A 12411-nucleotide genomic window follows, 5' to 3' on the forward strand; every position below is an offset into this window, starting at 1 on the left:
AAGACAGCGACGGCACAGTAGATTTCTGATGCAGACGGAGACGGGCGGGGACACCAGGCGAACGCTCGCTCGTTAATCCGCACGAACAGTCTCTCTCTGGTCTCTATATATATTTTATGATTTACTTTCTTTGTATTTTTTATACGATGGTGTGGAGTTTTGCGTTTGTTCAATCGTTTTATTTAAAAGTTCTACTACTTTCGTTTCATAACGTAAGTTATTTGACTTTTTTAGCTGCAACGTTTGACCATTCGTCTTATTCAAAAATTTAGTGCAAATATAAAAAATGATAAATCGTGCTTAAAGTTCTTTTGACAATAAAGTAAGTCACAAGTAAAATAAATCATATTTTTATAATTTTTTAAATAAGACAAATGATCAAATATTGCAAGTAAAAAAATCAAACATCTTATATTATGAAACGGAGCCAGTATTATGTAAAATTATAAGTCATAGTTAAGTTTCTATAATAATAGATCAATTTGTACCAAAGTAATTAATGATTATATAATTTTTTAATAAAATGAATGATCTAACATAAAAAAAAGTCAGTGACGGTCATATAAAAAACACGGAGAGAGTATGTTTTTATATGTAAAGTTTTATCTTTATTTCATGTACAGATAATTTATACGGAGAAACAAATTTGTAGCATATAAAGTGCATAGAACAAAACATCTACATATAAATTATAATCTTTAAAAAATTGAAAAGTTTTGCGCAATATATATATATATATATATATATATATAGTGTTTGTGGGATTAACGGGCGCACGAATAATGTTCGTCAATTAGTCTTTTGGTCACCAGAGAAACATTGTCATCTCTTTTCATGTCTTGTGACGTACCAACGTGCAGTGCTATCGCCAGAAATTAGATGGATTATACCAAAACGCATAGTTGGGAGTTGTCTAAAATTTGATCATATCGCCGCTGTTATGCTTGTTAATTGTGATCAGCACGATGACTTGTAGAACAGTAGAAGATTGATGGAGGGTTAGCTAAGATGACCGGTAATATATACTCCCTCTGTCCCAAAAAAATCAATTCTCTGGTTTTCGTGCGTTTGACTGTACGTCTTATTTGAAAAAATTTTAGGAAATTAGAAAAAAATTAGTCATATGTAAAGCACTATTCATGATTTATCATCTAATAAAAACAAAAATATTAATCGTAAAAAAATTGAATAAGACGAAGAGTTAAAAATTGTATGTGAAAAGTGAAAAATTGGTTTATTTTAGGAGTATATGATTGCATCTAGTTAATTATAGTTGATATAGCTTTATGTATGAGGTTTTTGGTGTTGTCCCGTTCGTATTTGTGGGCCATAGTGTTCTGGCTCCGTCGCTAATTAGGTATACTAAAGTATTGATCTATGTAACTAGCAAAATGACAGTGTGTTGGCTCGAAAAAAATGTGATAATTGAGAAAAAAAAAGATAGCGTGGTACTGGATGGCTAGATACGATTAGCACTGGGCATCCGGAAACCCAAAATTCCGGGTAGGGTTTTTGGGGTTTTTTAAATTTTGGGTTTGAAATCAATATCCAAAATTAGTGAAAATAAATTGTAAGATCCGATATTTTGGGTGCCTGTAAAATCGGGTTTTGGGTTACCCGCTTTAACCCGAACAATGCTTATCATATTGGAAATATATATTCTGAATGTTTTTTGTCAAAAAGAAAAACAGTTAGTTAGTGTCATTCTCCTAAAAAACAATATCGATTCTATACTATTTTAGATGTAAAGCTGTGTAGATTGTCTCAAGTTACACATTAAAGTAAGAAATTGTGAATTGTACATAACTTGTTGTCTTTCTTCTGGGCTGCATGAGTGTGAGCAGGTGGTTTCACCTTTTGGGCTGGGCTCAAAACCGAAGAAAGCAAGAAAATGTTGCTTATATTTCGGGTTAGTCCGGTATTTCAGGCATCGGAGATACAAACCCAATTGACCCAAAATAAATTTGAGTTTTCAGACTTGTAACTCGCAAAAAGGGCATTGGGTTTCGATTCTTTCGGGTTCGGATCGGTTTTTGGGTTTTGTGCCCGGTGTTAGATACGATCTAAAACTGGAAAGGGAAATATACAAATTTTTTTGAGGAAAAATGTTGTAGGAAAGGTTGCTAAAATTTACATATTTACATCAACAAATAATTACAAAGCGCACGGTTTATTCTATATTATGGCATCACTTTCTCCAATTTCTCTTATCTGACTTCCTGTATATGTGGCTATTAAAAGCAACGGTTCCTATTATTTCCATGTCACCTGCATATCAGCTGCTCATCAGGAGAGTTAAAGAGTAGTGATGCTGTGACGCTCGCAAGTCGTCGGTCGTTGCATCTCGATGAAGACGTCGCAAAGCTTGATGATGGCGGTGGAAGGGAACGTGTGGGTGGGGGAAGTATGGATGGAAAAGAAATGGGAAGAGCGGTTGAGAGATAACAGGAAGGGCTTGATCCTAATTATAATCTAGTGGCAGCGGCTTTAGCCATGGATAGTGTGGAAGGATTCGTTTTTTTAAGATAATGGAATAATATTCCAGCCTTTGCTCAATAAGCTACGGTTAATTATTACAGAGTTTGTGCAGGAACGAATTCTGCACACACCGGCACAATGTAAAGAAAATATAAATTAAAAGATACCAACACAAGATAAAAGAACCCTTAATTACTGAATTCTATTAAGAATCTTCATCCCAAGTTAATAAAAAGGTGTATAATCGTTGGCTCAAGTTTACGATATGCATCATTTATTAGTTTGATATCATCATCATGCCTTTGTAGTCCTGAAACCAATATGTTGCCCTGAAAAGTACATACAAATAAGATTCTGATGGTGCCTTATCAAAAATCATATCATTTATACTAAGCCAAAGAACCAAACATATAGCGGAAGCCCTTGCAAGAATAATTTTGTTGACTTTTTTATTAACACCCACCAACCAATTCCCAAACATATGGGAGACACCGTGTGATGGGTATAATCCAAGTGATACTAGGAAAATATCCAATCTTGTACTAGAATACTTGGAACCTAAATCAATTTAATTTGTAGCAAAATAAACTTTGGTCTAACAATTCATTATATTAGTGAAACGTCTAGTCTTAATTAAAATTCTCAAGTTAACTCATTGTTTAGACCTATGCACGTTGTTGGTGATCTAGGGACTAGGATTCCTTGTGTCATAGGCATGGGCAGCCTGGCGCAGTGGCGCCACATCACCTATTCCCTTAGCTTAGAGTACCATAGTGGCTTTGCCAAGAGAGTCACACCCACACTTTCTCCTTTTGATCTCTTCAAATACAACTTCATTATCGGCTAGACTTTCTCATTTTCACCTATCTTGACTAAACACACTAACGACTCTTAAAAAATTTGTCATTAACAATCCTCCCGGGCTTTGAAAGAAGTGAGGTTGAAGGTTTGGAGCCTAGGTCCCGAGAAGGACACCCTTGAGCTCCAACCGAGGAACTGTCTAGGCTCGTTTTGAACTAGCGAATCCGAGAATGTTGCCAACGAGCACCTATGCCCCACATAGCACCGTAGGGGAGTGCTCGAGGGCTGGATGGCTACGACCCACGTTTAATACGTTGAGGCATGGCATGCCACCCCCTCGTCCTTTACGTGCCTTCTCAAAAAAAGACGGCTTGACATATCCCTTCTCATCAAGGTGCGTGGCGCAGAAGGCAAGGTAGGTCATGACACCCATCGATCGGAGACCTGTGTGGAGTTCTAACACTCTGTTTAGTCCCGTCACCTCTTGTCCACTCCGCCCAAACATGAAGGGTGGTGCCATGGGATAGTAATGATGGTCAATTCACAATACATCGACCCATTCCTCATGCGAGCAAGCAACACCCAAGGCAGGTGGAAGGCATTCATGCTCCCGCGTTCTACTTCAGGGGGGCCACAACATCACATGAAGCTGGCGATTGGAGGGGCGTATAACCTATGACGTGCATCTTTGCACCAATCCCTTTGGTTTGGTCACTGTGGAGCCACCCAGGGAAGGCATAGATCATGGAAGGGAGAAGGCGGAACAAGCTAAGTAAAACACAATTAACTAGATAATAGTAGAATATAACATAGGAGTAGGGTATTACATCTCTTTGTGGCCCGAACTTGTCCAAATTCCTTGTGTCAAGCTTTTTCCAATTGCAAGGCAGCTCTAGGTTTTTGCTGCCATTGACCAAACCCAAAGGAGTTCTCATCGGATCCCCACTACTAGTGTTCATCCATCGATAGATGTGATTCCACGCTTTGTCGTGGATGATATCCATCTTTGGTTGGTGATTGATTGGAATGGTTTATCTCTAAGGTTAATACCTGCACCTCCTTTATATGTTCTTAAAATATACATCTAAATTTCTAGCATCCTTTTACCGGGAAACTATATACCATTTAATTCTATTTAGAGATGTTGCACAAATTTAGAATTTATGATATATACCATGTTGTTTGTTAGAACCATTTTGAACTCATCATTGGCCTATGGTATTATAATATGGTTTACCAATTCATCTACAATATTTATGAGTTGTTTCCAAGTTACAAGTCATTTTACATAGGTACTATTATTTATAATACACAATGAAATAAAATACATGTATAAGCAAAATCCTTTACAAACATCATGAAAACTAATGTAGGAATGCTGACACACTTTTCATAATTCCCACTAAAGAAATTAAAACAGCCAACAAAAATGTTAGTATTGGCATGGTCATCTACACACTTAGATTAGCCTCGCAGTCCCTTGCTGAACTGCCCTTGTTGGTGGGCTTGTCATTTGAACTGCACCACCATTTGATTCATCAACCGGTGAGTCACCAACATTTTGTGTTCTTGCTCCTCCTCTTGCATTATTTCTAGCTTTTTGAGCCCAATTGGCAAGCCCTTCGGCCACATTCTCATCAAATATTACTTTTTTGAATGAAGTTCCCATCTTCATGAATTAGGACAAAAGAAATTTAGCATCATGGAACACTAGAAAAATAGTTAAATAAGTACTATGCAAAGGATATGCTGCCATCAATATGTGAGAGCATCACAATTTTACAAATGACAGATCTATTTTATTGCTTTAGTTTATCAAGTGTTTGTTTACCAAGTTTAGTCTGGTTCAAGAGAAACAATTACTTTCTAGAAAAAATGAGTTTAACAATATACGAATTGAATAATCTAATCCTATTATCAAAATATGCCTATCAATAAACTCACATGAGAAACAATAGCGTAGAGAGGGAGGGAGCTATAGCCGCACAGAAGTTGGCTGACGACACTGAAAGCATAGAAACAATTGTGAGTTTTTGAAGTGAGAAAACTAATCATTTTAGATAAAAAGAACCAAATATATATGGTAATGAGTTTCATCTATACCAGCAATATGCCACTCTTTTGAGGATTACATGTGGGCATCGGCCCACCGATCAACAAGGCATCGATGGCATATTACAAATATTTCGATGAAACTCAACATTTTACATCTAACTGGGATAGTTACATATATTTTTACCTGATGACAAGTCGAGCAATTACATATCCTTTATTCCCCATAATGCATGAATTGAATCCATATGTAACCTGGATATGTTGACATATTTTTAGATTTCATTTCACCTCACCTCAAGCACTTAACAAAACATATTAAACTAAATAAATGTAGGGTTCATAATTGATAAATCAAACATGAAGCAAATGTCATCTGATTGTTTTCAATAAGTTAAAATTTGAAATATTGAACAAGTGCGAGACCACAATTATTTAGATTGTATTAGACATGGAATTAGCTAGCATACTGTGTTTTTAATCATGCAAATAGCAATAATGAAGATTTTTACGAAAGCAATGGGCCACCAAGGATATGTTTTACGTCTGGAATTCAGGTGCTAATACATTTCCCTAAAACTTTGAGCCATTTGATTTGGTTACGAATTAATTCATGTTGTTCTTACCAGCAACCAAAAGAAAAATGCAATTTCAAATGCATTTTGGAACAAGACAATGTGGATCAACAAGAGGACTAATTTTGGTCGGTGGAACCAAAATAATTCATCTGATGGAGATACTACGAGCTCTCCTTCAATTGCTGTATGTTTTTCAGCAACCTGATGGGCTAGTTCAGTAATGATGTGCTCCAATTTAGTCCCAACCACAAGTAGCATCTGCAAACAAAATACTAAAATTCAGTATTTATTTTTGTTGCAGAATAACAGTCTTGTAATCCAGTGAAATCATCTATAGACCTATTAACAATATTTATACTGAAAACAGAAAAGCAACATAATTTATAAGAATGATTGCATTTCATCCATGGATAACATGAAGGTTAATGTGTCGATGAAATGTAATTTCTATCAAAAAAGAGATATGATCTTGTACTTACAACAAATGGGACTGCTGATATCCAGATGTAGACATACCATCCTACAACCATATTAGCAAAATAATGTTGTCAGTTTTTCACACGGTCCATATGCATGAATCATAAATATCGAGAAAATTACATATAGAAGCTTGACATGTGTTTTTCACAAATGTAATACATCGCTGGTGTGGGCTTTAATAAAATTAAAGAAGATGATCAAGTCTGAAAAATTATAAATTTTGTGTAGAAATCATACCTTGAACATTGAGTAACAAAAATATTATTAACATAGCCCAAAGGTACCAACTGCATTTAATTAGCATATATTGATTAGTTTCTACACAAATTCTATCAAAAGATTACATGTAACTATACATGTGTGCAAGCTAAATCTTTAGGAACTAGTTACTTACCTAATACCTACAACTTTCTTGAAATCAGCCTCCAGTGCTCTAATCATGTATTTGTAAAAGTTGAATTTAGGATTTCCCCTGCAATGTTTCTGTGTAAAGAAAAAAACAACATAAGACTGTTTGCCTTGGAAACTTACTGGATACCCCCCCCCCCCCCCAATTTTCAAAATTAAAAGTTCAGATTACCATGATGAAGCCAAGCCGCATGGTTATGTAGTCCTCCTCGGTGACAGATCCATAGAATTGTTTGAAGAATGAGCGCTGTGATGGAAAATAAATTAGTTTGTTGTCTATCACAATTCACAATTATACAGACTCACCCATCTCAAAATATAGCTACCTATAGGATTAAAATTTATCTTAAAATGCAACTACTAATCCATCTACCTCCTGCTTTCAACCAATCACATTTCCCCATTTAATTGCTTCAGCTAATTTCTCATCTCAACCAATCAAAACCATTTCCCACCTCAACCTTAATCCCTCCAAGAAAAAGGCATAAGTCCCGAAATTTTGAGAGGGAGGGAGTATCAAACTATTTCTAAAATCTAGTTCTATGCCTTTAAATGTAGTTTTTGAGCATTGTATGATAATGCTTCATACACCAATATTTAATATTATATACTGAGTTGTCCATTAGTATTCACATTCAAGTAGTTCTTACCAGCCAACCAAATGTTTTCCACCTTTTGCCATGTCCTCTAAAATGATCTTTGATAAATTGGAATTCTTGCACATGTTTGATCATTTGGGGGCCTGAAAATTTTATTCCAATAATCCATCAATAAGCAAATAAAATGAATGATCTTCACTTGCAGGTTGGAGAATGCTCTGTCATCGTACCGTTTTCATTGCTTGTTTGGATCTTGCTCTCCCAATGTTGCCATTTTCTTGTCTAGATGATTGTGGACAAAATGTTTAGCAAAAGCATGATACATTTTAACAAAATATATATTTTGATTCCCAGTACCTGTGCAATTCCAAGAAGAACTGTAACAGCACTTAGGACCACATGAGAGACCGCTAAGACGAAGATAAATATGTGTAATTGGTGAATAGCTTGAACTGAAAGTATTGGAACCAAACCCTGTGTATAATGGCCATTATGAGTTTCGGCAAGAAGGAAGATGAATAATTGAATATGCCAAATAGATAAAAGAAGACATGCTCGACAAATGCAACATTATAGCTGCTATGACAAGATCAGTATTAGCGTGTTGATACGGTGTGGTTTACTTTCATTTTGTACCGCACGAAGTCTATTTTAAGAGCAGCAACAAAAAAAGCATGAGACCAATCAAAATATTAACACAATATATGATGAAAAAGAAAAAGACAAATGACATATTTACAAATAAAAAATAATTTATAAATAAAAATTTTATATACATGTTCTTAGCGATATAAAAACAAAGAATAAAGTATTTGAGATATAGATGCATACGGTTAGAGATAACAGAGTCTAACAGAAACTCTAGAGATAAAGATAAAATCCTAGAGAGATACGATAGAATATTTATCTTATATTCCAAGTTTCTATCTCCTATGTACGCTATAAATACACTTATGAGAGTCAGTGCAATATACAACAGATACGACGTATCATAAATTTCTCTTCTCTTCAATATTTTTCGCATGGTATCGGAGCCTATATCCTATCCTAGTACCAGTCGTTGATTTAAGTCAACGTCGGCATGCCGACGAGCCCATCCAACCGATCAGCAAGCACGTAGCTGAGCCTTCAGCCGACGGACAAGATTGTTCCGACCTACGGTTCAACGGCAAGACGGCTAGGACGACGAGTCGACGACCATGTCCATGCGTCATCCGTATTCAACGCAATACAGTGCATGCATGCATCTATTGTTTTTTTCAATCTTTCAATTAGCTATCTAACTCCAGAGATTATTTATAGATTAGATTTTCTCTAATAATTAGTATTAGATCAATTTTTTTAGTCACTATATATCATCTATAGATTAGATTAGTTTCTTCTAGCTACGAAATTCCTCAAATTCTAATGGCAGAAGCAGAGGTGCGGCGACATCGATCAACCAACAAACAAGCACTACATCAAGTGGTCGACGTCTTCATCCAGTCTCCACGTCCGTCATCAACATGCATTAAAGTAACACCACCGATGGTCTACATCAATATGGGAACAACATGATGTCACTTTGTTCACAACGATAGACATTCATCTCGCGTCCTCTGACAGGAATCTCTGCAAGACACTATCCATCAGAGATGCAATTGAAGTAACACCGTCGATGGTCTACATTAACATGGGAACAACATGACGCAGCTTCGTTCACAACGATGGACATTCATCTCGCGTCCTCTGACGGGAATCTCTGCAAGACGCTTCATCGATGTCGGCATCAACCGTGTCATCTACGACGGGCAAAGACTGTATCAACCTAGCATCACTACGATGGTGACCTCATACACGACATACGGAGTACAACAAAAAATTAATGACCCGACGTCAACAACGTTCTCTGACATTTACAAGATGACCCAAGGGCATCCTCTGACATATGCAAAGACGCTTCCAATGACATACTCTGACATATGCAAGATACCTTATCTATGATCGTAGCTCTGTCTTTATTTTTTTCGCCATCGGCTATATGCGGCTATATCAACTACTATGTCTACATCGACCACGGCTACCACATGATTAACTATCTCGACAGACATTACAACAAATCATCGTCGACAACTCCACCAAAAACGTCCGTGTCATCGCTATCATCCATGACACTCCTGCTATGACTGTGGGAGGGAATAGAGGAGAGAGATAAGAGACGACACAGAAAGGACGCAATCACCAAGGTGGAGGACCGAGACGACACGGAAGGAGACGTAGTCATCGAAGTGGAAGATTATCCATCAGAGATGTAATTGATGATGGAGAAACAAAGAAGAAAAGATGGTGAAACACAAGATTTCAAATCCAGTCGCAATCGTTCGTTTTGCTACCGTTACGACTGGGGAATGTTAGAGATATAGATACATACGGTTAGAGATAACAGAGTCCAACAGAAACTCTAGAGATAAAGATAAAATCATAAAGAGATACGATAGAATATTTATCTTGTGCTCCAAGTTTCTATCTCCTATGTACGCTATAAATACATCCATGAGGGTCAGTACAATATACAACAGATACAACAGATCATAAATTTCTCTCATCTTTAATATTTTTCACATGAAGAACAAGCTACGACAAAAAAACTTAAAATCATCTCAAATTTAAGGTTGAAAATTCAAATTTTAGCTTATAAGCATAATCAGAAGAAAAAAAAAAAGGCCTTGATACGCTGTATAGATACAATCCCCTCATCTACCGTTTTCCCGGTTCTTCATGACAATTTGTTTGAATAGACTTAAACCCCAAGCAGACACAAGTTTAACGATTCACTGATTAATTTTTGGGAAATTTTATGGTTACTGCAAAAATATCTCGAGATATTAAATTTCAGTATAAAATTTTGGTATCTCAGGATACCTGCTTAAAGACAACATTTTTTTCCGTTAGAAACTACAGTTAAAAATGCTCTTAATTTTTGCCATGGACAGTTTCGAGTTAGTTAATCTGTGGCATTTCTTGGAAACCGGCGTGATGAGAGTCAAACAAAGCCAAGAACATTAAATAGCAGTAGCACTTAATACCTTTTTCTCGCAGTAGTCAGACTTGGCTGCTCCGGCGAGGAGCCTCCTGGCGCCGCCCAGCACGCCGGCGAAGTGCGCGGTGGCCTTGGCCGGCGAGGTGCCGAAGTCCAGCTTGCACGGCTGCAGGTGGCGCATGACGCCCTCCTTCACGCATATCTTCTGCGTCGCGCCCTGGAACACGGTGAGCAGCAGCGAGATGAACCCCAGCAGCATCAGCTCTGCATGCAGAAGCCAACACATCTCCAGTCAATTCTCATCTCCGATCAATACACTTGCTCGCAATCTCGCCGAGTTCTTGGCGATCTTTTCCATTTTGCTTCTTTCTTTGATCAGAGGAATCAACGGAGAGACGAATTGGTTAACCTTCTTTGACCTTGAGGAGGCCCTCGTAGAGCGGCTTCTTGCGGCTGTTCTTCAACCTCTGTCACCAAACCAAGAGAGGTCAGCTCAGGTCGCCATGGCGGCATTAGCTCGAACGCACCATGTGCATGAGAGAGACAGGGGGACACGCGCGCGCACCTTTCCCAGCCGGTGCAGCAGGCGCTCGAAGAGCAACGAGATGATGACGATGACGGAGCAGACGGCGGCGACGATCCACGTCGGCGTGTGCTCCAGCGTGATCTCCGGCGCGTCGCCGCCCCCCGCCTTGGCTCCCCCTCCTCCGGCCATCGCCGCAAAACGAACCTTCCCCACCCCAAGCCCCCTCTCACCCTCCTTGAGCTCCTTCTCCTCCTTCCCGCGAGAATGCCAAACTCAAAAAGGCTCCCAAGTTAAACGACGCGAACCCCCAGGTTGGTGCGCGCCAATTCTTATAGCCGCGTCAGAGATTGATTGGCCAGCAGGCGTGGCGCGTTCGAGGAAGAAGAAGAGAGGAAAAAAAAAAAACTAGGCTCCATGGCGATGGCGATGGGGGGAAGAGAGCTTGGGCTCTGCTTGGAATGGTGCAACTGGGTCAACTAACTTGATGTGTCCACCACCAACCCGTTCAAAATGGGGGAAATTGTTTGCCAAACTCTAGCAAATGATCGGTCGTTAAATGCTCATTTCAGATTTTATTAGGCGACGTCGATGATTTTTTATACACGTTTGATCATTAGTCTTATTTAAAAATTTAGATAATATAAAATACACTTTTTCAATTTTATTAAATAAAGTCAGTGACTTTTTATATATGTTTGGACGTTTGGTCAACCGTCTTATTCAAAAAATTTATATGATATATAAAAATATAATTTATAATTAAAATATACCAAGTAATAATCCAACCATAATAAAATATACGATAATTATGTAATTTTTTTTAATAATACGAATAGCCAAACTTATATTCAAAAGTCAATGATATTATTTAGTATTAAAATACGAAAGGTAACATATAAGTAATTATGTCTTTTTTCTAAAAAGTTCGCCAAGATTTGTACATCATATGTATACTATTTAAATTCTTAAAATTTAAATCAACCATACGTGGAGATTTTTTTAAAAAAAACAAAAAGACAGAAACAATAGTTACGTCCGAGATTATTATTTTTGTTTCTCTAATAACGCACGCGCGCAAACCCACTATGAGCACCTCCGAAGACTGGTCGGCAAATCTAGACAAACCCCGAAGTGCCCGCCGATAGAATTCTGAAAAATTCGCTCCAACGAAGAGTCGAATCCAGGACCTCAAGTGATACTAAGACATTATATAAGTACAGGCCCTTTCGCTTTGGTGGAGGGATTTCTGTCACTACATATACTCTATATTATCATTTTTTATAACCATTTACATTATATTGAGATAAAAAGAAGGGTACATGAGGGGATATCACGTCAAGAGATTAGCGCCTATTTTCACATTGTTTGCTAGCCCTAATAACAACTATTTTCCCCTTAAGATAGCCAGTGGATTTTTCATCGAAGTTTTGCGTGAAGTAATATTTTTAAAGAAAAATTATATTTGATATA

The 12411-nt window shown here is 37.6% G+C and overlaps 1 protein-coding gene across 1 annotated transcript; it reads right to left on the reverse strand.

Annotated features, from left to right (window-relative positions):
• Positions 1–4548: 4548 nt before the first annotated feature.
• Positions 4549–11130, reverse strand: LOC102703011 (MLO-like protein 1). The gene is made up of 14 exons (XM_006648688.2): positions 10981–11130; positions 10825–10882; positions 10462–10679; positions 7754–7870; positions 7627–7678; positions 7448–7539; positions 6970–7044; positions 6784–6872; positions 6627–6676; positions 6389–6429; positions 5958–6167; positions 5519–5586; positions 5224–5284; positions 4549–4948 (listed from the first exon to the last, which is right to left on the reverse strand). The coding sequence occupies exons 1-14, from the start codon at positions 11128–11130 to the stop codon at positions 4739–4741; spliced, it is 1491 nt and encodes a 496-aa protein (XP_006648751.1). The 3' UTR covers positions 4549–4738.
• Positions 11131–12411: the final 1281 nt, after the last annotated feature.

Source organism: Oryza brachyantha, chromosome 2 (genome assembly GCF_000231095.2).
Source record: "Oryza brachyantha chromosome 2, ObraRS2, whole genome shotgun sequence".
NCBI classification, from domain to species: domain Eukaryota; kingdom Viridiplantae; phylum Streptophyta; class Magnoliopsida; order Poales; family Poaceae; genus Oryza; species Oryza brachyantha.